This window comes from Arachis hypogaea, chromosome 11 (assembly GCF_003086295.3).
Source record: "Arachis hypogaea cultivar Tifrunner chromosome 11, arahy.Tifrunner.gnm2.J5K5, whole genome shotgun sequence".
NCBI lineage: Eukaryota > Viridiplantae > Streptophyta > Magnoliopsida > Fabales > Fabaceae > Arachis > Arachis hypogaea.
This window is the reverse complement of record NC_092046.1, coordinates 31733068-31760697: the sequence shown is the minus strand read 5'-3', so window position 1 is coordinate 31760697 and position 27630 is coordinate 31733068. Positions and strand designations below refer to the sequence as shown.

Sequence of the window (27630 nt, the reverse complement as noted above, 5' to 3'; positions counted from 1 at the left end):
TGGTATCAGAGTTCTTTTGCATTTTTTTCTCTATAAAAATGGCATCGGAACACCAGAAACACTTGTATTACTCCACACTTCCAGAGGTGGCGATGCTGCTTTCTGGGATTTCTCAGCCGGTGCCTTCATCTTTTTCTGGGATTTTTTCATCTCCTTTTGAGATTTCTTCATCTTCTTGAGAGTTTCTTAATGAATAAAAGAGTGATGACTCAATGATAGAAACCAATAGAGGAATACAGAGAATGGAAATATTTTCAATTTCAATGACTGATACTCAATTACCTCCTCTTTCTAAAAGCTCCTCATATTCTTTGATTACTAACACTCACTCTATGCAAACCAGGTCTAAATTTGGTATTACCAAACCTAAGGCACATACTACTATAATCTCTAAGTGTGACTTAGTAAACAATATCCTTAGAAATGTTTCTCAAGCTCTACACAACTCCCACTGGTTTCGAGCCATGAAGGAGGAGCACAATGCTCTTCTACAAATTAAAACATAGCAATTAGTCACTACTCCTCCTAATGTCACTATTATTGGTTGCAAATGAGTTTTATCTATTAAGAGAGCGTCAGATAACTCAATTAAGAAATATAAAACAAGGCTGGTGGCTAAGCATTGTCATCAAGTTGAAGTGATTGATTACTCCCAAATATACAACATTCTACCAACCACTATTAGAATTGTTTTATCAATATTATTATTAAAAGGGTGGCCCTTGCGCCAATTTAATTTCAATAATACCTTCTTAAATGACAATTTATGAATGTTTATATAATGCAGCCCCAAGACTTTTTTACATCTGATTCTACTATTATCTGCAAGTTAAATAAGGTCTTTTATGGTCTAAAACAGGCTCCCAGGACCTAACTCACTACTCTTCGAGACACACTTTCTAATTTTGGTTTTGTTAACACCACGACTGATCCCTTTCTCTTTGTTCGTTTTATAGCTACTTCAACTTCTTTTTTACTTGCTTATGTTGATGACATTCTCATCACAGGTGACACTACCAAGGAATTGGAATCTTAATTTCACAACTATATGCTAAATTTTCACTCAAAGATGTTGGTCAACTGCATTTCTTTCTTGGTCTTGAGTTCAACTTTTTAAAATCTGATGATCTTCGTGTCTTAACAAGCAAATATATACATGATTTATTAAAATGTGCTAACATGGATAAGTCTAATTGCATGCCTATACCTATGTTGCCCTCCGTGAAATTAACATATCAAGGAATTAAACTTTTTGATGATATACTTGCTATCGTTTCATTGGTAGTAGACTTCAATATGTCACTCTAACACATTCTAAAATTGCCTTCTCTATAAATAGAGCTAGCCAATTCGTGCATAATTCACTGCTTCAACATTGGAAGGCTGTCAAATGAATCCTTTGATATTTGGCAGGTATGACAAATCATGGAGTTCTTCTTGCTTTTGCAGATGCAGATTGGGCAAATGACCTTGATGATAGAAGATCCACCACTGGCATATGTATTTATTTTGGAAGCAATCTAACTTTTTAATGTAGCAGAAAACAACAATCTGTAAGCACTGAGGATGAATACAGGTGCTTGGTTGATGCTACAATTGAACTTTTTTTTTTATCTAAAAGTTACTTACAGAACTCAGAATTCAATCTCCATTAGCTTTAATAATTTATTGTGACAACTTAGGTGTAGTATTCCTGTCTGAGAATCCAGTTTTGCATAGTAGAAGTAAGCATTTCGAAGTTGACTTAAATTTTGTAAGGAAAAGAGTCACTAAAGGTCAACCACACATTGTTCATATCCCTGCACATGCTGAAATTGCTGATGTATTCACCAAGCCACTTCTAACATCTACTTTCATTGGTTTTCTTAGAAAACTAAGGGTGTCTCAATTATCACCCATTAGTTTGAGGGGGTGTAGAGAATAGAGATGCAATAGCTATAACTTAAGCTATAAATACAACGTATTTGATATTAGTCAAATCAATAGTCATAATTAATTCATTTCTAATTCAATTTTTCTCAAGTACTTTCGAGTACTCTTCTTCTTCTTTATTTCCTGACATCCTAAAAACTTGTTTCTATAAAATTGGTTTGCTAGGTTTATGAAACTAACACCAATATTCTAATCTTTCACAACTCTTGAACCATTCTCACATCGAGTTTGCATTACGTCTGCTTGATCTTTATCATTTTTGTTGGAGAAATTAGTTTACAATTTCAAAGATGATACGATTGCAATTGTTGTACAAAATTGATACATGTTTTGAAAAATATTTTAGTAAATGATTTTTTAACAAAATTAAATAAAGGGTTAAGTACGATTTGATTCCTAAGGTATAGACTGAAAATTGTTTTTGTCCCTAACCTTTTTTTGTACACAAAATCGTCCCTAAGGTTTAACTTAGTTTAAAAACCGTCCTTCTTCACCAAAATACCCTTCTCCTTCTTCACCAAAATACCCAGTTTTTATTCTTCTTTTTCTTTTTCTCGAGCAGCATCTCTTCCTTTTTTTTCTTCTCTTCATTATAGTACCAGCAACAACAACAATAAAATCAAAAGTAAAACCAATGTAATAAACATAAAAGATAAAATAAAAAATACAAAGCTCAAAGAATTGATTTTGTTTTCTCAGATATACAAATCTCAGAGAATTGTGGTACTGTACATTGCAGCTTGTTTTCTCTACTGATAATAGGGGTATACCTAGGTCGGCCCACACCGGATGGTCCTAACCCAGACCCGACCCAAAATATATAGCAGGCCTACTTTTTAGACTCTAACCCGACCCTAGACCTGATGAAACCTATACACCTTCAGGTCGGATGAAAACTGGATAAAAATTGGGTGAAAACTGGGCCTTTAGCATGTGGAAATCTCCAAATCTCCAACCATTATTTTACAATTTACATAGTAAAATTTTCTTAAAAAATTATAACAAGAACCAACTATTCTCTAAAATTAAAGCATAACCACAATCAATACTAATATTGTCTAATAACACCAAACAGTTAAGTCACATACAAATAACACAAAATATTATGCGTTAGTCTAAAACATAGAACTTTAACTTATAATCTTTATAACATAAAACATTAACCACAGAAGAATAGTCATCATCCATTAATTGCTATTAATGTTGTCAACTTGTTCCTTGTGATATGGATGCATTGTAAAACCTACATAACATATAAAATTACTCATTTTTATATAAGAGATTATTACTTCAAATAATTAAGTCACAATAACAAAAATATTATAAATGTACCTTCAACAATCCTCTGACTGCTATCAAATTGATCAAACTCTTGATCTCCAACTCCTTGTTTAGAAGGGCACAACTAACTTTGAATGCATATCAAAGCTTCAGCCATGAATAGTGACAAAGAGCTGCAGAAGACATAAGCACACGTCCGCCAGTGCTAAAGTATGATTCAGAAGCAACGGTTGAAACCGGAATACCTAAGACGTCACGAACTATGAGAGAAAGAATCCTATATTTTGAAGCATTTACTTTCTACCAAGCCAGTATATCAAAATTCTCATCTTCCACAGTATCATTGGCCAGATATTTCTCCACATCTGACTTGCTATCTGCATTAGCCTTCTCTCTTTTTTATTTTTTTCACATATTCACTCAATTTTTAAAAACTTCCTTGGCACCAGTTGAGACTTTAGTATGGTCATCCAAGACATCTCTAGATGAACTTCCACCATCCTCCCTTCCTTTATCATTTGCAACCTCCTTTTCATAAAACTTATATAAGGTCTCCAATGTAAGTTTAACAAAATCAGTCATACTAGTAGACACTTACTTGTCATAAACATTCTCCAAACACCAACAGAGATAATCTAGTTTGTAACGAGGATCTAATACAACAACAATAAGTAACAATAGGTTAAATTTGTCAATAGGTCTCCAATATTTATGATATTTATTCTTCATAGAACATGCCATAGTTCCTAACAATTCAAAATGATTTTGGCTCCAAGATGTTAATTGAGAAGCAATAGATGCAATTTCATGAAAATATTTGTTTGATGTAACATGAAAAGAATATGAGAAACTCAAAGTTATCTCGTAGAAGATTCTCAAAAACTCAATGAATAATCTAGCATGTTGCCAATCAAGTGATATAGGTGGACCAACTTTCCTTTTTCCTCCACTATCCTCTCCAAACCATTTAAGAAAATCAGGTTCTTGATCATAAAGTCTTTCAAAAGCTTTTTCAAATTTCTCAGCATGTTCCAAAATTAGATAGGTAGAATTCCACCTAGTTGAAACATCCAAGCACACAAGGCTTTTAGATTCAATCAACTCTACTTCAATGTAGTCTTTAAATTTTTTAGTCCATTGAGAAAAGGACCTAACATACCTGACAGCATTTCTAATGCTTTCAATTGAAGTTTGTTGCTCTTTAATTTCTTCATTCACTATCAAATTAAGAACATGATCACAACATCTCACATGCATATACTTTCCTCCACACACCAACCCTTTTCACAAGCATTTCTCAAATTTTCTTCCTACTGTATCACCTCTGTGGTTCTCAATCTGACAGAAATTTATAATTCTCTTTTGTAACTTTCATTCTTAATCAACGAAATATACAATCAAGCTCATATAACTATAATTCTGATTTGATGTCCAGTAATCTGTTATCAAGCAAACCTGAGCACATGACTTTGTCAACCATTCTTTTAGCTTTTTCTTCTCATCTAAATAAAGTTGAAAGCAATCTCTTAAGACCGTCACCCTAGATGGTACCATAAATATTAGCTCAAATCGATTTAGCATTTTGCAAAACCCAATCCCCTTAATAACTTTAAACGGCATTTCATCAAGTACAACGAACTCAGCTACAGGCTTCTTACAATCTTCCAAGTTATAACCCCTTAAAGGCTTTACATAGTTCCCCTTCTTCATCAATTTTAGGCATATAATCATGAAGTGCCCCTGCTCCCCCACTTTAGTAAATATCCACTTATGAACACTCTTTAAGTTCTTATTTAGAGAATTTGTGCCATGTTTAGTAGGGTGACAACTATATTTTTTCTGGCAACGAATACATTTATCCTGGTGCTGTCCCTTTGTCTCAGTCAATAGAAGTTCAGTAAAATGCTGCCAAACATACGATTTTTTTCTTTACGAACAACTTCTAGATCTTTATTGTTTGTATCTTTGTTTTTTTCATCTACTTGTGGTGTACTAGGTATAGTAGGAGTTGTGGAGGCATTAATAGTAAGAGCAGGAGCAGGAGCAGCAAGACTTTCACCTTCAATTTCTATTGCTTTGTTCTCTTCGGTGATTGGTGGAGAAACACAATTATCTCCTCCTCCCATTGTTTGTATCCTAATCAGAAATTCCAATAATCAAATCCCTAATCAGACATTTTAATCATCAAAATCTCTAATCAGAAATTATTATCCAATAATCAAATCCTTAATAAAAAATTTAAAATATTAATTATTTACCCGAGCTTGAGCAGGGGCCAGAGAAGAGAAGAAGAAGAAGACCAGCGGCAAAAGCAGTCGGCGTCGTCGTTCAGGTCTTGATGGTCAGAGAAGCTCCGTTGCCGTTTGCAGTTGTCGTCGTCGTCGAGGGACGTCGTCACCGGTAGGCGAGAACTAGTGCACCACCGTTGTGACTTCAAGGCTCGGGAGCGGTGATGGGCGCTGTCATGGTGGCTCATGAGAGATAGAGAGAGGGCTGAGAGGGAAAGAGTGGAACGGTTGGTGAGAGGCACAGAGAGGACTGCAACGGGAAGGCTGACGGGGCGCCATGACGGCCTGAGGGGAAGATATGAGAGGGGACTGTGGCAGGGTGTGTGGAAGAGGGCTTGTGAGATGTGAGGTGTGACTACATGAGGCTAATGGCTCATGGTCGTGGCTATATGAACGTGTGCCCTAGTTCATTGTTAATGATGATTCTCACTGGGTCGGGTCCGGGTGACCCGAGGTATGGCATGGCCCCGGTTTCATCCCTCTCTCTAGTTTTATTTTTTTTTCTCGAGTCAGCCACGAGCCACTTCGAGTTCAGGCCATCATGCTCCAAAATCTTTCGGGCCCGGGCCGGACCGGGCCATGTACATCCCTAACTGATAAAGCACCAGAAGATCAAAGAAATCAGAACACAAATAATCAGAAGAACAAAACACAAAGAGATCAAAGAAATAGAAGAACAATAAAATCAGAAGAACAATGAAACACAACAACAGTGAGATCAAAGAAACAGAATCAGAAGCACAAAAAGTCAAAAACAATGAAATCATAATCAGAATCAGAAGCAAAAGATCAAATCAGAGACAGAAAAAATTAGAAGCAGAAGCAGAACGAATCAAAAACAAAATCGGAACCCTAGGAAGGACCAATGACGAGGAGGAGCAGCGAGGACGCGAAGCGGCGATGAGGACCAGAAACACCGGCGGCAGCGGCGAGCCCGACGGCGACGAGGCAGACCTCTTCCTCTCCTGGCCGTGCGTTTTCTCTCTCTTCACGAGCTATTCGAATGCGGCAAGGCGTGGGGGCAAGGCTCGCGCCTCCTGTCTTCCTCGCGAGCTCTCTCTCCCTCTGGTTCTGATTTCCGATGACAACGGTGGTTCCAAGCCTCGTCGGCACTGTCTCCCTTTTTCCCCTCTTCCTTTCTTTCTTTCTTCTTCCCTTCCCCTCCTCCTCCTTCTTCCCTCCCCCTCACAATTCCCTTTCCCCTCCCCGTTCTCTTTCTTTTCTTTTCTTTTTTTATTTATAATTTTTTTTGGTTAGGGATAATTTGGTAACAAAAATTAAAATTTTGACAAAAAGGACGATTTTAAAATTAAGTTAAACCTTAGAGACGATTTTATATGCAAAAAAAGTTAAAAACAAAAACAATTTTCGACCTATATTTTAGGAACTAAAATCGTACTTAAACCTTAAATAAATCTTACGTGGTAGTTTAAATTTGACTATTATTCGCTGATAATATGTAATGTTAATGAACATATATGATTGATTCCGTTAGCTACAGAAGAAAATTTATCATGGTACAAGAAGAATCGAAATGGATGGTCAATAAGAAATTAAGAACCACACAGATCCATGTTGAAACTTGGGGACAAGTAAGTCTATTAACATTTTTAGAAAAAAAAATGTAAGAAAGCTATTTATACATACGTGTTTTTTTTTTTTTTTTATATAGAATTGTATTTGTTTTCACATTTTGAAATAATCACCTACTCAACAATCGGGATACTGGTCCACCATCAACAGAAATTATCCTCAAGTATGACTAAATCTTACTATCTATTCTATAAAATATTATAACACTTCTAGTATTTTTTTTTCATCCAAATTATACTATACCTTGCTAAAATTCTTATTAGCTTAAATATCAGAATCCTTTTAGATACTCTCACTAGTCACTATTGTCTAGTCGAGAACGGAGAAGTAACATTAAGCGGTTAAAAATTCTCTTAGGTCCATTCTCTCATCTTTATTTCAGATACTACCTCTGAATAGTTTATTACTTTTTATACAAGAAATGTTGTATTTTATTTTATTCATAAAAATTAAATTTGTTTTGGTATGCATATTTTTTTTTATTCCAATGTTAAGCTTGATTTTATTTATTTATTTATGGTCATATAAATATACTCACACACCCACTCACACACACTAACCTAGCCACTACTCCTAGGATTCTTTGGGAAAGCTTTGATGGCTAGATCTTTTACGTCTAAAGCCTAAATTCTTTTTGCTATTTTTTTTTTTTGGTGGTCTTGTCTGAAGCCTTGTTCCAACCAACACGATAATCCTATTTAGTTTTGTCTTGGTGAACAATTCCTTGGTTTTTTTGGGCTTGGTGAACAATTCCTTGTTTTTTTTTTGTTTATGGTCAGGAACAATTCCTTGTATATATTTTTGGACGGAGGAACAATTCCTTGTTAATGAACCTAGAGAAAGCCGATGCCAAACATTGGTTTTGGATGAGCCCATAGAGACTAGTTAAATAGACTCATAGCCTCAAGATAAAAAACTATTACTTACAAGGCTTACCAAAACATTGACGACCCATAAATAAGAGTAGAATAAGAAGATATGATTTACATATCATTTCTTTTCTAACTATGAAATATTATCTCATTAGTTTATTTAAATAAATGTCGGAATTTAATTCAATTTTTTGCATGTCATGGATCCTGCGGAAACAAAAAAAAATAATAATAATAATAAAATAACTGCTTTTTGTTTTGATTCCTCCAAATTTTTCTTTTGAATTTAGGCTTGCAAAAATTAAAGGTTGATTATTTTAATCCAGAATGTCAATTTGTTCCATTGAGTTCTGACGTGATATATTAATTGTCCATGCGCGAAACTAGGATCTTGGCCCTCATACATGGTAACTGTTACACTATTACATTCATTCAATTGGTAATGTGTAGGAAACCTCCATTCTAAATTGTAAAGTTGAAAATTCAGCTGCATTTAATAGTTCTCAGTTATCAACTTCACATGAAGCTGTACAACAGAAACACCAAGTTAAGTAACATGATCTTTTCTGAAGACCATTTCAACGATGATACATTACCGACGCAGTTCATTCGCCATGGAAGGCAGCCACCTCTCCCCTCTAATCTTTTTCAAATTGTTAACTCTTTCCTCCTCTCTCTTGGCTTTAGCTTTTGCTGCTGCGACTTTGGCTTCAAATTTAGCCAACGATTTATTGTTCGCGTCATTTGCTGCGGCAATTAAATCTTTCCCTTCGACAGCAACAGATTTAACCCGCCTTTTAAACTGTTGACTCAGTCCATATAAGACAAACAGGCAATAAGACAAAAGAGACATGTATGTATAGATTTTAAGATTTTAACTACTAGACCTTCTTTGATTTCTCATCAATATCATCTCCAGGAAGTAATCTGGGTCGTTTCTTTGGTGGTTCGGGTTCATCTGCAGGCACATATATACATATAAGCCTAAACCTTAAACCGTAAACTACATACAAAATGCAATGCAATTGTCAATATTGGAAATAAATCACAAATTTGAGTATTATTATTTTTATCATTAAACATCATAAAGTGCATCAGTTTCTCAGCATGCTAAAGACAAAAATCGGCATGGTAACGATAAGGGTGGACAAACACATCATTAATTAGTTGCAAAAGTGGACGTTCTGCTAAGGTGGGCGACCCACATGTTTTCGATCTTCAACTTCAAGTGGTGTTTGTAAGCAACTTATGATTAGACTGTATTCAATTTGCCTTGAAGTGAAATGCTGAGATGGTAAGATGAAAAATAAAAGTGAGAGAAAAGTGGTTTGTTTATTGACTTAGTGTTAAACAAGGATTTTATAATGTACTAATATAAGCATAAAAAGTTTTAGTTTTCCTGTTTAGATGTTAGATTGAATTCATCGCTTCAAATTTTTGTTTTAGATCCCTAAACCAAGTAATTTAGATGAAAACATGAAAACCAGTATGAACCGAACTATAACACTTGTAAAACTTACATAATTATATGATCCACTGGTTAGCAAGTACAATGATTGTGGTTCAGTTGGGCAACAAGTTGAGGCAGACCAAATAAGAAGCCATAATAGCAGAGGCCCTAGGCATGCATGCTAGTACTTGCACAAAACTGACACTTGACAACTTCTCAGAAACTCAATGCTTAACTAACTAACAAAATAGATAATTGATTGTCATGCAACATCACAAAACAAAACAAACAATAAAAAGTTCAAAGAAAAAAAAAAAAAGAAAAGAAATTGAGAACGACACAAGACTATTATCATTTGAAATTTTTCTGATGGGGTCAACAAAACAATAGATTGCAGAGTACATCCTGGGGATCCACCTTCTCAACCATTAGAATCAGGTGCGTGTTCTATTTTCTGAAAAAAGTTAGTACTATTATTATGAAATGCAGCTTTTTTGCAACATTACAGATATTAAATAATTAAAGATAGAAACCATAAATATATATTGAAAATTTCAAAACCAACCATGAATAGACAAGTAAGCCACTAGAAAAGGGGTCATTTGATTCAGTGAGTTACCAAAATGATCAAACACTATTCCTGGTTGGCGAACATGCTTGAACAAGCGAATGCCAGGTTCTCTTCCTTCTTCTTCTTGGTTGATCTTGGGATCTTCATCATTCAGAACAGGGTCAGGTTCCTTCACTATCTCTATAGTCTCTTCCAACATGTCATGTAGAAGCTTTTGTGCCTGCCACGAGTATCATCATCACCATAAGACCAAGAAAAAGGAACTGGGAAACGTGGAACATAACACCCACTCATTAGAGTTTTCTTTCAAAAAAAAAATAAATTCCTAAGCCGACATATTAGATATAAACCATTCCTATATTTTTATCTAAATTTTAAAAGAAAAAGACAAATAAATGAAAATTCCTAATTTCTTTATTACGAAACAAATAAATTCCTCTAACCATTGTAAATAAGAGAAAGGACATATATGTCCTCAGCTTGCAAATCTGAGTTTAGAAACAGAAAGAAACGAAGGTGGTGCAGGCTACGAACCTGGAGTTGGTAGTGCTTAAGGTGTGGGGCTCTGGGCTTGCGTTCTTGGGGAGCATTGGGATTGGGGTAAGTGGTGGTTCCGGCAATGGAATTGATGGCTGCTCTCCATGCCGCATCACCATCTTCTTCGCCACTGCTGCTGCTGCCTCCTGCTTCCATCCAACTTCAACTTTCCTTTAGGAATTAGGACACTGCAAACAATTCTCTTCACCTAAGCATAATTGGGCTTTCTTTTTCTAGGGATACCACTTATTGGGCCTTATTTTTAATGTTTTTTTAAGAAATCTAAAAGACAAAGAGGGCTTAAAACATAGAGGGTATTTTAGTTATTACCTATTAGATGGAGAAAACCATCTTCAGACCATAAATAATTGACAAAATAATCTTCCGGCCCAAATACTATGGGAATGTGGTTTAGTGGCTCATCAGTCATCACCAAACTCATAAACTGACAGATCGTAAGTTTTAGGCTCTGTTTGAAAAATTTTAAACGTAATTTTTTTTATTTATAAAAAATAATAATATTAATATTTAATACAATTTTTAAGATTAAATTATAATTTTATAAAAAATTATTTAAGTATTTATAAAAAAATAAAAAAAATAACTTTTTTATAATAAAAAAATTTTTATTATATTTTTTTTAAAATAAAAATTTTTAAAATTAAAAAATAAAATACAAAATAATTTATTTATAAACTATTTTTAATATAAATAATTATTATTTAAATTATTTTTTTTAAAAAAATTTAATTAAACTATTTACTTAAACTAGATCTTAATCTTTTTGGAGTTTCTTGTGGCAAAGCAAGGAGAGCTAATTGGAAATTTCCTTGAGATGGGTTGCTGACCTGGTCACTTTTTAATTTTTTTTTAATACTTGTGAGAATAAAATATAATTTTTTATCAATAATTTTATAAGTGGAACCAAAAATAAATATAAAAAAAATAATAAAAAATTAAATTAAACATCTAATTTTTTTTTATTAGAGAAGATCTGCTCCCCTATCTAGGTTTCCGATTCATTTTCTTTCACTTTGTGAACTTTCTTTTTAGTTCATAAGGGTTTCCTTACTTGGTTATGATTTAAGTTCATAATTGTGTACCTTATACCAAATTATCTTTCCACATTTCATAATTACTAATTAAACTATAGATGTTTTCTGTAAAATGTTGCCATACAAAATAGATATATTATATATTCAAATGAAATTATGTCTAATTTATAAATGTATTTGATTAAACTTTATGATAACTTGATAAGTAATTCAACCAATGATCCATGGTTTCATCGATTATCTCAATCGATTTTAAGAACTATGTGTAGAATTTCTCAAGGGCAAGGAGCTGCTCCCCAAAAGGAATTTGGGTGTACATAATACACTTTAGATTTTTCCAATGGAAAAGATGACAAACAGTAAAATTATTTTCTCTACATTTTTTTATTTTTGTGTCAGGAAATGTACAATTGTGTATTGATTAATTGGTTTAGTAGAATCATTTTGTCCCAAGTATTAATTGGTTTAGTAGAATCGTTTTGTCCCAAGTGATTTTTCTTTTCCTCTTCACTGGAAATTACAACTTGCAATCATGGTCTATTTCTAGCTTGTCAGAATTTCATAATTTGCTTCTGAAATTTAGTTGATGGACTCATGAGAAAGTGATGTTATGTTTACGCCACTTTTTACTACTATTTTTTTTTCTAATTCTTTTGAAATAATTATTTTTTCTTTGGTCTCTTCTTGTATTGGGTGGATGCTCGCAAAACCAATAATCTAAAAGTTACTTCTCATTGATTAATTCTATGATATTAATTACATTTTAAGATATTGAATACATTATAAACTTGAAAAAAAAATCCGATAAAGAAAGATAATTTTAATAATAAAGATTTTTAATTTGTAGACCTTTTATCCAATATATTATCTATTATTTATTACATTATTTATTATCTATCTATTTATTATATTAAAATTAGGTTTATACACTTAATATGAAGCATATATAACATAATGCTAAGAGTATTTTTTAATTTATTTTATTTAATTCATTAAATTCATTTTATTATAATAAATTAATTTATTATAATTTATTAAATAATTTAATTAAATATTTAAATATCACATAATTTATTATAATTTATATAAATCAATTAATTATAATTCATTATATCAGATAATTAATTGATTAATTTATAAAATGTATAATAAAGTTATAAATAAGGGTAATTCACCTGGATGAAATAAATGGAATTCAAAATTACACATATATCCTAAACTAGAATTAGTTATACGCCATATCTTAAATATTTCTATATAAATCGAATCAAATTGACTTGATTTATATTATTTTCATGTAATCAAACTAACTTGATTTGATTTACTATGTGTATCATGTACCAATAATAAATCAAATCTTTATACATAGTAAATCAAATTAAGTTAATCGTTTATTTAGTTTTTATTTACTTTAAAACATAAATGTTGATAAAAAAAAAACCTCCATTTGAATTCAATAAAATATAAAAAAAATCTAAACGAATAAAAATAGAAATTTAATTTTTGTGTTTAAGTTCAAATTTTAAAAAATTTATATTTTTACAAATTTATAAATTCAAAACAGAAGAATAAACTATTTCTAAAAAATTATTAAAAATTAATTTTTGACTCATTAGAATATAAAAAATCATTACTAGGACTTTTAATGTTAAAAAAATTATTATAAAATATAGTCCTTTAAAATAGCATATGAATTAAAATTTAAATTTTTTAGAAATAAAAAATAACAAATAATTATATAATATAAAAAATTAACTATATTTATAAAATATATAATTTAAAAAATAATTAAAAAAATTATATTAATTAAATTATTATTTAATTTATAAAATTAAGTATAAACTTACGATTTGATAACGTTAATTACTTCTAACTAAAATTTAAATTTTTCAGCGTATAACGTCCTTGTCCTATTTTTCAGTGAGTGTCAGTGTTTCTAATTTATTTTAACAACATTAATAAAGGCGAAAATATTTTCAGGCATAGTTATCAAAATCGAACCGGCAATTGACCCGGTAAAGTTATTGGATTATTAGGTTAATGATTCAACTGATGGATTAGTAGTCGAATTGTTTAACCCGATAATAATTAATAAATATATAAAATTATAATACAATATTTATTAAAAAATAAAAATTAATATTTAATATTTCATATTATTTAAATTTAAATAAATTATATATAAATTTCATTAGCTTATTACTTTAATATGATATATATATAATTTATATAAATTATTAGCCTTTAATTTAATAGGTCTAATCTAAAAAAAAGTTACATATAAATAAAATTAATCTTACACATATGAACTAGTGTATGGTTGTAGCTTTAGAGCATTTTCATGTGAACTTTGTTATTATATATTTTATTATTAGCTTATAAATCTCAAAGAAAAATGTCTAGCTTTGTGGCAAGAGTGTTGGAACCTTTGTGACATTTACTTTTCTAAAACTTTAATGTTCTATATTCGAACAATTTGCAAGTAAAAGTTTTATTTTTAAAACAAAAAAAGCTCAACACATAAAGGTGGAGCATTTAGAAAGTCCAGAGTTACAATACAAACACTAGAAAAGAAATCATAGTTATCTTTGACATTGCCATCAACGACTAGACGGAACAAAGTCAACCCACTCTTTGTAGCTCCTAATCCACTTGGTAATAATTTCCGCAACGCCTGTTTCTTGATTCCTGAAAATTCTGGCATTCCTTTCTAATCACATATTTTAAATGATAGCAAAAAAGTCAATCAGCCACCTGTTACGTTCGTCTTTTCTTATAGGAGCTCCTGTCCAGCTCTCAAAGTTTTGCTTAATGGTTCATGGAATAGACAAAAGTTTATTATAGGCGTATAACTAAGTACACCACACCTGCCACGTAAAATCACAGCCAATGAATAAGTGGAAATCATTGGGTTTTCGGTCGAACCGGCCGGTCCGATCTGGTTCTAATAATTATGTTTTCAGGTGTGACATTTACTTTTCTAAAACTTTAATGTTCTATATTTGAACAATTTGCAAGTAAAAGTTTTATTTTTAAAACAAAAAAAGCTCAACACATAAAGGTGGAGCATTTAGAAAGTCCAGAGTTACAATACAAACACTAGAAAAGAAATCATAGTTATCTCTGACATTGCCATCAACGACTAGACGGAACAAAGTCAACCCACTCTTTGTAGCTCCTAATCGACTTGGTAATAACTTCTGCAACGCCTGTTTCTTGATTCCTGAAAATTCTGGCATTCCTTTCTAATCACGTATTTTAAATGATAGCAAAAACGTCAATCAGCCACCTGTTACGTTCGTCTTTTCTTATAGGAGCTCCTATCCAGCTCTCAAAGTTTTGCTTAATGGTTCATGAAATAGACAAAAGTTTATTATAGGCGTATAACAAAGTACACCACACCTGCCACGTAAACTCACAGCCAATGAATAAGTGGAAATCATTGGGTTTTCGGTCGAATCGGCCGGTCCGATCTGGTTCTAATAATTATGTTTTCAGGTGTGACATTTACTTTTCTAAAACTTTAATGTTCTATATTCGAACAATTTGCAAGTAAAAGTTTTATTTTTAAAACAAAAAATGCTCAACACATAAAGGTGTAGCATTTAGAAAGTCCAAAGTTACAATACAAACACTAGAAAAGAAATCATAGTTATCTCTGACATTGCCATCAACGACTAGACGGAACAAAGTCAACCCACTCTTTGTAGCTCCTAATCGACTTGGTAATAACTTCTGCAACGCCTGTTTCTTGATTCCTGAAAATTCTGGTATTCCTTTCTAATCACGTATTTTAAATGATAGCAAAAAAGTCAATCAGCCACCTGTTATGTTCGTCTTTTCTTATAGGAGCTCCTATCTAGCTCTTAAAGTTTTGCTTAATGGTTCATGGAATAGACAAAAGTTTATTATAGGCGTATAACAAAGTACACCACACCTGCCACGTAAACTCACAGCCAATGAATAAGTGGAAATCATTCTCAGTTTCTTTTTTATATAAAACATAAATCATATCCCTGTGATCAATAATGCCCAATCTAATCAATATTTTCTTAGTATTGACCCTACCAACTAACACAAATCAGGTGAATAGCTCAACTCTTAGTGGTACTAGTCCTCTCCATATAGATCTAGTGAAACTATAACTCATAATGTCCTCCGGGAGAGTCTCAGCTTGCAAAACCTGCATAAATGAGTTAGTAGAATAAATTTCTGATCTATCAAATTTCCATACTATTCTGTCCTCCCTCTCACTTGTTAACCTGACAGATTGTAGAACTCTATGAAGTTGGTTAACTAATTCTAACTCCCATTGAAAATAGTACCCTTTTCCAATGAAAGTTCCATATCCACTCCAACCCATCCTAGAACCAACAGTCTCCTATTACAGATCCGACTTGGTTCGAAATCGAGAAAAGCTATGAAAATACATCCTGCAACATACTACATGGTAGCCAATTATCTTCCTAGAAACGAATTTTTCTATCATCTCCTAACTCTAATGATAACCCTCTGACCATCTTATCTCTCGTTTGCTGTTTTCTTATCTGTAACTGACAAATGTCCCTCCACGAAACTTTATTTTAGGAACTGGCTGACAAAAAAAAAAGAACATTTGGATTCAAGTTATTGCAGGAGCACACAATTTTCTTTTATAATGGGCAATCCTCATTTGAAAACCTCCACCATCACTTGAACAATAATGCTGTATTCTAGAACACTGTATCGTCCACGTTCAAACCCCCAAAAAACGATATAGTCCTTTAATTATGAATAAAGAAATAGCAATAGATAACGTTGAAAGAGACCATATAAACAGGTTAAAGAGAAATAAAGAATAAGAAACATTGAATAACTACAAAGAAGTATGTTACATATGTTGTTTAATAGTTTTTTATTTATTATTTTTAATAATTTTTCGTTGGTGAGTTAATGTGTCGAGATTTTTTTATTTATTTACCATATGTTATATTATTTGTAAGTCTTACAAAAAAAAAACTATAAGAATTTTTTTTAGTACTAAAAAGTAAAAACAATATAATTGTTTAAAATAAACATATGAAAAAATAACAAATTCACTACAAATTATATATTTATTTTTTTGAAACTAATAACAAAAAAAAAAAAAAATCAAGTCAATTCTTTTTATACATAAAAATTTGAGCCAAATAAAAAACTTCTTCATAATAATTTGTAATTTGATTAAAAGTCATTGTAAACATAATTTTTTCTTTATTTATAAATGGTTTTTATTTTATTTATGCTCCAGAATAAAATTATTTTCTAAAAATATATATAATTATAAAGTAAAATAACTAAATTTACATAAAGTATGTGAGATTGGCATGGAAATTTTTTATAATTTTAGTTTATTGGCTACTAATTTAAATTGCATAAGCACGATGATATATAGTGTTCCCTGGCTGACGTTCAATGCCAGCTCTGCTGCCAGGATGGGCGTTAAATGCCTAGTGAGGACTTTCTCACTAGCATTCAGTGCCAGGCTTGCTGCAAGGTTGGGCATTGAATGCCCAGTGATATGCTCTTCACTGGCGTTCAACGCCATCATAGTCTCTCCAGATTCGGCCTCAGCCTCTATGCTGATGGCCTTGTATTCTTCTCTTGGGTTTACTTCAGTGTTACTAGGAAGAGTGTCAGGAGGAGTCTCAGGGATCTTTTTGCTCAGTTGACCAATCTGTACCTCCAAATTTCTGATGGAGGATCTTGTTTCAGTTATAAAACTATGAGTGGTCTTAGAGAGGTTGGAAACCAGAGGGAATAAGTCAGAAAGGCTCTGCTTAGGGGTTTCCATATGTTCCTTGATTATTATTGAAGCCTTGCTGAGGCTTCTGTTGATCCTTCCATGAAAGGTTAGGATGATTCCTCCATGAAGGATTATAGGTGTTTCCATAGGGTTCTCCCATGTAATTCACCTCCTCCATGGTGGGTTGATCAGGATCATAAGCTTCTACTTCAGAAAAAGCTTCCTGAGTACTACTAGCTACACCTTGCATTCCAGTCAACTGTTGAGAGATCATATTGACCTGTGGTGCACGAAATTGTGATCTCTAAAATGGCACCAACAACTTGGTACGCACGAATGTAATCTCAACTCTTTGTCACAACTCCGCACAACTAACCAGCAAGTGCACTGGGTCGTCCAAGTAATAAACCTTACGTGAGTAAGGGTCGATCCCACGGAGATTGTCGGCTTGAAGCAAGCTATGGTCATCTTGTAAATCTTAGTCAGGCAGATTCAAATGGTTATAGGATTTTGATGATTAAAATATAAATAAAATATAAAATAGGATAGAAATACTTATGTAATTCATTGGTGGGAATTTCAGATAAGCGTATGGAGATGCTTTGCTCCTTCTGAATCTCTGCTTTCCTACTACCTTCATTCAATCATTCATACTCCTTTCCATGGCAAGCTGTAGGTTGGGGATCACCATTGTCAATGGCTACCGTCCGTCCTCTCAGTGAAAATAGTCCAAATGCGCTGTCACCGCACGGCTAATCATCTGTCGGTTCTCGATCATGTTGGAATATGATCCATTGATCCTTTTGCGTCTGTCACTACGCCCAACACTCGCGAGTTTGAAACTCGTCACAGTCATCCCTTCCCAGATCTTACTCGGAATACCACAGACAAGGTTTAGACTTTCTGGATCTCAGGAATGGCCGCCAATAATTCTAGCCTATACCACGAAGGTTTTAATCTTAGATTAGAAACCCAAGAGATACACATTCAAGCTTGTTTGCATGTAGAATAGAAGTGGTTGTCAGGCACGCGTTCATAGGTGAGAATGGTGATGAGTGTCACATAATCATCACATTCATCATGTTTTTGTGTGCAAATGAATATCTTAGAGAATAAATAGGCTTGAGTTGAATAGAAAAACAATAGTACTTTGCATTAATTCATAAGGAACAGCAGAGCTCCACACCTTAATCTATGGGGTGTAGAAACTCCACCGTTAAAAATACATAAGTGAAAGGTCTAGGCATGGCCGTGAGGCCAGCCACCATTGTCTAAACGTTCCCAAGATGGTCAAAAGACCAAAAATGATCCAAAGATGAAAAGATAATAGCAAAAGGTCCTATTTATAGAGAACTAGTAACCTAGGGTTTACAGAAATAAGTAAATGATGCAGAAATCTATTTTCGGGCCCACTTGGTGTGTGCTTGGGCTGAGTGTTGAAGCTTTCACATGTAGAGACTTTTCTTGGAGTTAAACGCCAGCTTTGGTGCTAGTTTGGGCGTTTAACTCCAGCTTTTATGCCAGTTCTGGCGTTTTGACGCCAGAATTTTTATGCTGACTTGGAACGCCAGTTTGGGCCATCAAATTTCGGGCAAAGTATGAACTATTATATATTTCTGGAAAGCCCAGGATGTCTACTTTCCAACGCAATTAAAAGCGCACCAATTGGGTTTCTGTAGCTCCAGAAAATCCACTTCGAGTGCAGGGAGGTCAGAATCCAACAGCATCTGCAGTCCTTTTTCAGCCTCTGAATCAGATTTTTGCTCAGGTCCCTCAATTTCAGCCAAAAAGTACTTGAAATCAAAGAAAAACACACAAACTCATAGTAAAGTCTAGAAATGTGAATTTTGAATAAAAACTAATAAAAATATACTAAAAAGTAATTAAAACATACTGAAAACTACCTAAAAATAATGCCAAAAAGCGTATAAATTATCCGCTCATCACAACACCAAACTTAAATTGTTGCTTGTCCCCAAGCAACTGAAAATCAAATAGGACAAAAAGAAGAGAATATACTATAAATTCCAAAATATCAATGAAACTTAGCTCCAATTAGATGAGCGGGACTAGTAACTTTTTGCCTCTGAACAGTTTTGGCATCTCACTTTATCCTTTGAAGTTTAGAATGATTGGCATCTATAGGAACTCAGAATTTAGATAGTGTTATTGATTCTCCTAGTTTAGTATTGTTGATTCTTGAACACAGTTACTTTATGAGTCTTGGCTGTGACCCTAAGCATTTTGTTTTCCAGTATTACCACCGGATACATAAATGCCACAGACACATAACTGGGTGAACCTTTTCAGATTGTGACTCAGCTTTGCTAGAGTCCCCAATTAGAGGTGCCAGGATCTTAAGCACACTCTTTTTGCTTTGGACCACGACTTTAACCGCTCAGTCTCAAGCTTTTCACTTGACACCTTCACGCCACAAGCACATAGTTAGGGACAGCTTGGTTTAGCCGCTTAGGCCAGGATTTTATTCCTTTGGGCCCTCCTATTCACTGATGCTCAAAGCCTTGGATCCTTTTTACCCTTGCCTTTTAGTTTAAAGGGTTACTGGCTTTTTCTGCTTGCTTTTTCTTTTTCTTTCTTTTTCTTTTCGCCATTTTTTTCGCAAGCTTCTTCTTTTTCAGTGCTTTTTCTTTCTTCAAGAATCAATTTTATGATTTTTCAGATCATCAATAACATTTCTCCTTTTTCATTATTCTTTCAAGAGCCAACAATTTTAACATTCATAAACAACAATATAAAAAATATGCACTGTTCAAGCATTCATTCAGAAAATAAAAGTATTGCCACCACATCAAAATAATTAAACTAGTTTCAAGGATGAATTCGAAATCACGTACTTCTTGTTCTTTTGTTTTTAGATCATTTTTCATTTTAAGAAAGGTGATGGATTCATAGGACATTCATAGCTTTAAGGCATAGACACTTAGACACTAGTGATCATGTAATAAGACACAAACATAAATAAAACATAAAGCATAATTTTCGAAAAACAGAAAAATAAGAACAAGGAAATTAAAGAACGGGTCCACCTTAGTGATGGCAGCTTATTCTTCCTCTTGAAGATCTTATGGAGTGCTTGAGCTCCTCAATGTCTCTTCCTTGCCTTTGTTGCTCCCCCCTCATGATTCTTTGGTCTTCTCTAATTTCATGGAGGAGGATGGAATGCTCTTGGTGCTCCACCCTTAGTTGTCCCATGTTGGAACTTAATTCTCCTAGGGAGGTGTTTATTTGCTCCCAATAATTTTGTGGAGGAAAGTGCATCCCTTGAGGCATCTCAGGGATTTCATGATGAGGAATTTTCTCATGCTCTTGTCCATGAGTGGGATCTCTTGTTTGCTCCATCCTTTTCTTAGTGATGGGCTTATCCTCATCAATGAGGATGTCTTCCTCTATGTCAATTCCAGCTGAATTGCAGAGGTGACAAATGAGATGAGGGAAGGCTAACCTTGCCAAAGTAGAGGACTTGTCCGCCACCTTGTAGAGTTCTAGGGATATAACCTCATGAACTTTTACTTCCTCTCCAATCATGATGCTATTGATCATGATAGCCCGGTCTATAGTAACTTTAGACTAGTTGCTAGTAGGAATGATTGAGCATTGGATGAACTCCAACCATCCCCTAGCCATAGGCTTGAGGTCATGCCTTTTTAGTTGTACCGGCTTCCCTCTTGAATCTCTCTTTCATTGAGCGCCCTCTTCACAAATGTCTATGAGGACTTGGTCCAACTTTTGATCAAAGTTGACCCTTCTAGTGTAGGGGGGCGTGCATCTCCTTGCATCATGGGTAAGTTGAATGCCAACCTTACATTTTCCGGACTGAAATCTAAGCATTTCCCCCGGACCATTGTAAGCCAATTCTTTGGGTCTGGGTTCACACTTTGATCATGGTTCTTGGTGATCCATGCATTGGCATAGAACTCTTGAACCATTAAGATCCCGACTAGTTGAATGGTATTGGTGAGAATTTCCCAACCTCTTCTTCGAATCTCATATCGGATCTCCGGATATTCACCCTTTTTGAGCTTGAAAGGGACCTCAGGGATCACCTTCTTCTTGGCCACAACTTCATAGAAGTGGTCTTGATGGACTTTTGAGATGAATCTCTCCATCTCCCATGACTCAGAGGTGGAAGCTTTTTCCTTCCCTTTTCTCTTTCTAGAGGTTTCTCCGGCCTTAGGTGCCATAAATAGTTATGGAAAAACAAAAAGCTTTAGCTTTTCCCACACCAAACTTAGAAGGTTTGCTCGTCCTCGAGCAAAAGAAGAAAGAATAGAGTAGAAGAAGAGGAAATAGAGGAGATGGAGGGGGTTTAGTGGTTCGGCCAAGGGGGGTAGTGGTGTGTATGTTGTATGAAAATGAAGGTGGTGAGTAGGGGTATTTATAGAGTAAGGGGGAGAGAGGGTTCGGCTATGTAGGGGAGGGTTTTGGGAGGGAAATGGTTTGAATTTGAATGGTGAGGTAAGTGGGGTTTAATGATGGATGGATGTGGGTTGGTGAAGAGATTATGGAGAAGAGGGTAGGATTTGATAGGTGAGGGATTTTTTTGGGGAAGAGGTATTGAGGTGATTGGTGAAGGATATTTGGGGAAGGGTGTTATGGGAAGGTGTGAAGAAGAGAGAGAGAGATGAGGTAGGTGGGGATCCTGTGGGGTCCACAGATCCTGAGGTGTCAAGGATTTATCATCCCTGCACCATGTTGGCATGTAAACGCCCCCTTGATTGCCAATCCTGGCATTAAACGCCAGGTTGCTGCCCATTTCTGGCGTTTAACGCCAGCTTTTCTCCCTTTTCTGGCGTTAAATGCCAGCTTTGTGCCCATTTTTGGCCTTAAACGCCCAGAATGGTGCCAGACTGGGTGTTTAACGCCCATTCTGCTACCCTTACTGGCGTTTAAACGCCAGTAAGCTTCTCCTCCAGGGTGTGCTATTTTTAATACTATTTTTCATTCTGTTTTTGCTTTTTCAGTTATTTTTGTGGCTTCACATGATCATCAACCTACAAAAAACATAAAATAACAATGAAAAATAAATAGATATAATAAAATTGGGTTACCTCCCAACAAGCGCTTCTTTAATGTCAATAGCTTGACAGTGGACTCTCATGGAGCCTCACAGATACTCAGAGCATGATGATGGCCTCCCAACACCAAATTGAGAGTTTGAATGTGGGGGCTCTATTTGACTCTGCATTGAGAGAAGCTTTTCATGCTTCCTCTCCATGGTTACAGAGGAAGATCCTTGAACTTTAAACACAAGGGTATCCTCATTCAAGTGAAGGACCAATTCTCCTCTATCAACATCAATCACAGCTTTTGCTGTGGCTAGGAAGGGTCTGTCAAGGATGATGGATTCATCCATACACTTTCCAATGTCTAGGATTATAAAATCAACAGGGATGTAGTGGCCTTCAACCTTTACCAAGACATCCCCTACAAGTCCATAAGCCTGTTTTCGTGAATTGTCTGCCATCTCTAGTGAGATTCTTGCAGCTTGTACCTCAAGGATCCCTAGCTTCTCCATCACAAAGAGTGGCATGAGGTTTATACTTGACCCCAGGTCACACAGAGCCTTCTCAAAAGTCATGGTGCCTATGGTACAAGGTATTGAGAACTTTTCAGGATCCTGTCTCTTCTGAGGTAATCTCTGCCTAGTCAAGTCATCCAGTTCTTTGGTGAACAAGGGGGGTTCATCCTCCCAAGTCTCATTACCAAATAACTTGGCATTTAGCTTCATGATTGCTCCAAGATACTTAGCAACTTGCTCTTCAGTAATATCTTCATCCTTTTCAGAGGAAGAATACTCATCAGAGCTCATGAATGGCAGAAAGAAATTTAATGGAATCTCTATGGTCTCTGTATGAGCCTCAGATTCTCATGGTTCCTCATTAGGGAACTCCTTGGATTCCAGTGGATGTCCATTGAGGTCTTCCTCAGTGGAAATCACTGCTTTTCCCTCCTCTATGCATTCGGCCATGTGGGACGTGTTTATGGCCTTGCATTCTCTCCTTGGGTTCTCTTTTGTATTGCTTGGGAGAGTACTAGGAGGGAGTTCAGTGACTTTCTTACTCATCTGACCCACTTGTGCCTCCAAATTTCTAATAGAAGACCTTGTTTCAGTCATGAAACTTTGAGTGGTCTTAGTTAAATCAGAGATTATGGTTGCTAAGTCATATTGGCTCTGCTTAGAATTCTCTGTCTGTTGCTGGGAAGATGATGGAAAAGGTTTGCTATTGCTAAACCTATTTCTTCCACCATTACTGTTGTTGAAGCCTTGTTGAGGCCTCTGTTGGTCCTTCCATGAGAGATTTGGATGATTTCTCCATGAAGGATTATAGGTGTTTTCATAGGGTTCTCCCATGTAATTCACCTCTTCCATTGTTGGGTTCTCAGGATCGTAAGCTTCTTCTTCAGATGAAGCTTCTTTGGTACTGCCTGTTGCTGCTTGCATTCCAGACAGACTCTGAGAAATCATATTGACTTGCTGAGTCAATATTTTGTTCTGAGCCAATATGGCACTCAGAGTATCAATCTCAAGAACTCCTTTCTTCTGATTTGTCCCATTATTCACAGGATTCCTTTTAGAAGTATACATGAATTAGTTATTTGCAACTATTTCAATGAGCTCCTGAGCTTCTGCAGGCGTCTTCTTCAGATGAAGAGATCCTCCAGCAGAGCTGTCCAATGACATCTTGGACAGTTCAGACAGACCATCATAGAAGATACCTATGATGCTCCATTCTGAAAGCATGTCAGAAGGATACCTTCTAATCAATTGCTTGTATCTTTCCCAAGCTTCATAGAGGGATTCACCTTCCTTCTGTCTGAAGGTCTGGACTTCCACTCTAAGCTTACTCAATTTTTGAGGTGGAAAGAATTTGGCCAGAAAAGCACTGACCAGCTTTTCCCAAGAGTTTAGGCTTTCCTTAGGTTGTGAATCCAACCATATTCTAGCTCTGTCTCTTACAGCAAAGGGAAAAAGCGTAAGCCTGGAGACCTTAGGATCAACCCCATTGGTCTTGACAGTGTCACAGATTTGCAAGAATTCAGCTAAAAATTAATGAGAATCTTCCAATGGAAGTCCGTGAAACTTACAATTCTGTTGCATCAGAGAAACTAATTGAGGCTTAAGCTCAAAGTTGTTTGCTCCAATGGCAGGGATTGAGATACTTCTCCCATAGAAGTCGGGAGTAGGTGCAGTAAAGTCACCAAGCACCTTCCTTGCATTGTTGGCATTGTTGTTATTTTCGGCTGCCATGTCTTCTTCTTGTTTGAAAATTTTTGTTAGGTCCTCTACAGAGGTGATTTAGCTTCTCCTAGCTTTCTCTTCAAGGTCCTTTCAGGTTCAGGATCAGCTTTAATAAGAATGCCTTTGTCTTTGCTCTTGCTCATATGAAAGAGAGGAGAAGAAAGTATGGAATCCTCTATGTCACAGTATAGAGATTCTTTGAGGTGTCAGAGGAAGAGAAGAATGGAAGGATGAGGTAGAGAAGAGAGAATTCGAACGTATCAAGAGGGAGAGAGTTCGAATTGCACATTGAGGAGGAGTGTTAGTCCCTTAAATAGAAGAATATGAGAATGGGGGAAGAATTTTAAAAAAAAATTTTTAATTAAAATAAATTTTGAAAAATTGGTTGAGGATTTTCAAAAATTAAAATTGAGAAAGTAGTTAAGTGATTTTGAAAAAGATTTTGAAATTAGGAATAAAAAAGATATGATTGAAAATTATTTTTGAAAAAGATGTGGTTGAGAAGATATGATTGAGAAAATATGGTTTTAAAAAGATATGATTGACAAACAATTAAAAAGATTTGATTTTTAAAATTAATGTCTTGGCTAACAAGAAATTTAAAAGATATGATTCTAAAATTCAATTATTGAACCTTTCTTAACAAGGAAGAAATTTTTGAATCAAATCACTAATTGTTAGCAAGGATTTTCAAAAATAGTAAAAAAAATGGAAAGGATTTGATTTTGAAAAGATATGATTTGAAAAAGATTTGATTTTGAAAAATTATGAAAATTTGAAAAAGATTTGAATTAAAAACAAAATCTTCCCTCCTGTGCCCTCCTGGCGTTAAATGCCCAGAATGGTATTCATTTTGGCGTTTAACGCCCAAAATACTACCTTTTTGGGTGTTTAACGCCCAGCCAGGTACACTGGCTGGCGTTTAAACGCCAGTTTTCCTTCCTCGCTGGGCGTTTTGAACGCCCATCTTTTTCTCTGTAATTCCTCTGCTGCATGTTCTGAATCTTCAACTCTCTGTATTATTGACTTGAAAAGACATAATTTTGAAATTTTTTTTGGATTTTTAATGATGAGGAACAATCAAAATGCAACTAATCATGGAAAACTAAGATCAAATAAACAATGCATGCAAGACACCAAACTTAGAAATTTTCATATTAGAGACACTAACAAATTGAAAATGCATATGAAAAACAACAAGAGACACCACACAGGAGAGTTTAAAGATCAGAACAAGGAAATCATCAAGAACAACTTGAAGATTAATGAAGAACAAAATTCATTCATTCGAAAAATACAAGGAATTAAATAAAACATGCAGGACACCAAACTTAAAAATAAACACTAGACTCAAACAAGAAACACATATTATTTTTTATTTTTATGATTTTATTTATTATCTTTTTTTTTTGTATTTTTTTTCGAAAATTATTTGGAAAAATAAAATAAGAAATTCAAAATTCTTAATGAGAATTCCAGGAATCATGCAATGTTAGTCTAAAACTCCGGTCCAGGAATTAGACATGGCTTACTAGCCAGCCAAGCTTTCAGTGAAGGCTTCGGTCCAAAACACTAGACATGGACAATGGCCAGCCAAGCTTTAGCAGATCATTACATTCAACAGCAAGATTGATAGAAATCAACAAGCTCTTGTGATGATAAGTTAAAACCTCGGTCCAAAAGATTAGACATGGCTTTACAGCCAGCCAGACTTCAACATATCATCATGAAACTCTAGAATTCATTCTTAAAATTCTGAAGGACAGAATAGAAATTTTTTCGAAAATAAAAAATAGAAAGCTTAAAAATAAAATAAAATTACCTAATCTGAGCAACAAGATGAACCGTTAGTTGTCCAAACTCGAACAATCCCCGGCAACGGCGCCAAAAACTTGGTGCACGAAATTGTGATCTCTAAAATGGCGCCAACAACTTGGTACGCACGAATGTAATCTCAACTCTTTGTCACAACTCCGCACAACTAACCACCAAGTGCACTGGATCATCCAAGTAATAAACCTTACGTGAGTAAGGGTCGATCCCACGGAGATTGTCGGCTTGAAGCAAGCTATGGTCATCTTGTAAATCTCAGTCAGACAGATTCAAATGGTTATGGGATTTTGATGATTAAAATATAAATAAAATATAAAATAGGATAGAAATACTTATGTAATTCATTGGTGGAAATTTCAGATAAGCGTATGGAGATGCTTTGCTCCTTCTGAATCTCTGCTTTCCTGCTGCCTTCATTCAATCATTCATACTCCTTTCCATGACAAGCTGTATGTTGGGGGATCACCGTTGTCAATGGCTACCATCCGTCCTCTTAGTGAAAATGGTCCAAATGCGCTGTCACCGCACGGCTAATCATCTGTCGATTCTCGATCATGTTGGAATAGGATCCATTGATCCTTTTGCGTCTGTCACTATGCCCAACACTCGCGAGTTTGAAGCTTGTCACAGTCATCCCTTCCCAGATCCTACTCGAAATACCACAGACAAGGTTTAGACTTTCCGGATCTCAGGAATGGCCGCCAATAATTCTAGCCTATACCACGAAGGTTTTAATCTTAGATTAGAAACCCAAGAGATACACATTAAAGCTTGTTTGCATGTAGAACGGAAGTGGTTGTCAGGCACGCGTTCATAGGTGAGAATGGTGATGAGTGTCACATAATCATCATATTCATCATGTTCTTGTGTGCGAATGAATATCTTAGAGAAGAAATAGGCTTGAGTTGAATAGAAAAACAATAGTACTTTGCATTAATTCATAAGGAACAGCAGAGCTCCACACCTTAATCTATGGGGTGTAGAAACTCCACCGTTAAAAATACATAAGTGAAAGGTCTAGGCATGGCCGTGAGGCCAGCCTCCATTGTCTAAACGTTCCCAAGATGGTCAAAAGACCAAAAATGATCCAAAGATGAAAAGATAATAGCAAAAGGTCCTATTTATAGAGAACTAGTAACCTAGGGTTTACAGAAATAAGTAAATAATGCAGAAATCCATTTCCGGGCCCACAT

The 27630-nt window shown here is 34.8% G+C and overlaps 1 protein-coding gene across 1 annotated transcript; it reads right to left on the bottom strand.

The window, feature by feature from the left end:
* Positions 1 to 8300: 8300 nt before the first annotated feature.
* On the bottom strand, positions 8301 to 10744 carry LOC112720621 (uncharacterized). Its single transcript, XM_025771613.2, has 4 exons — positions 10522 to 10744; positions 10036 to 10207; positions 8854 to 8924; positions 8301 to 8768 (listed from the first exon to the last, which is right to left on the bottom strand). The coding sequence occupies exons 1-4, from the start codon at positions 10678 to 10680 to the stop codon at positions 8559 to 8561; spliced, it is 612 nt and encodes a 203-aa protein (XP_025627398.1). The 5' UTR covers positions 10681 to 10744; the 3' UTR covers positions 8301 to 8558.
* Between the last annotated feature and the right edge of the window lie 16886 nt (positions 10745 to 27630).

Coding starts and splice junctions, on each gene's coding strand:
- LOC112720621 (XM_025771613.2), bottom strand. CDS start 10,680: ATGGAAGCAGGAGGCAGCAGCAGCAGTGGCGAAGAAGATGGTGATGCG. Junction 10,208..10,521: donor TTAAGCACTACCAACTCCAG/GTTCGTAGCCTG, acceptor TACTCGTGGCAG/GCACAAAAGCTTCTACATGA. Junction 8,769..8,853: donor TTGATGAGAAATCAAAGAAG/GTCTAGTAGTTA, acceptor CTGAGTCAACAG/TTTAAAAGGCGGGTTAAATC.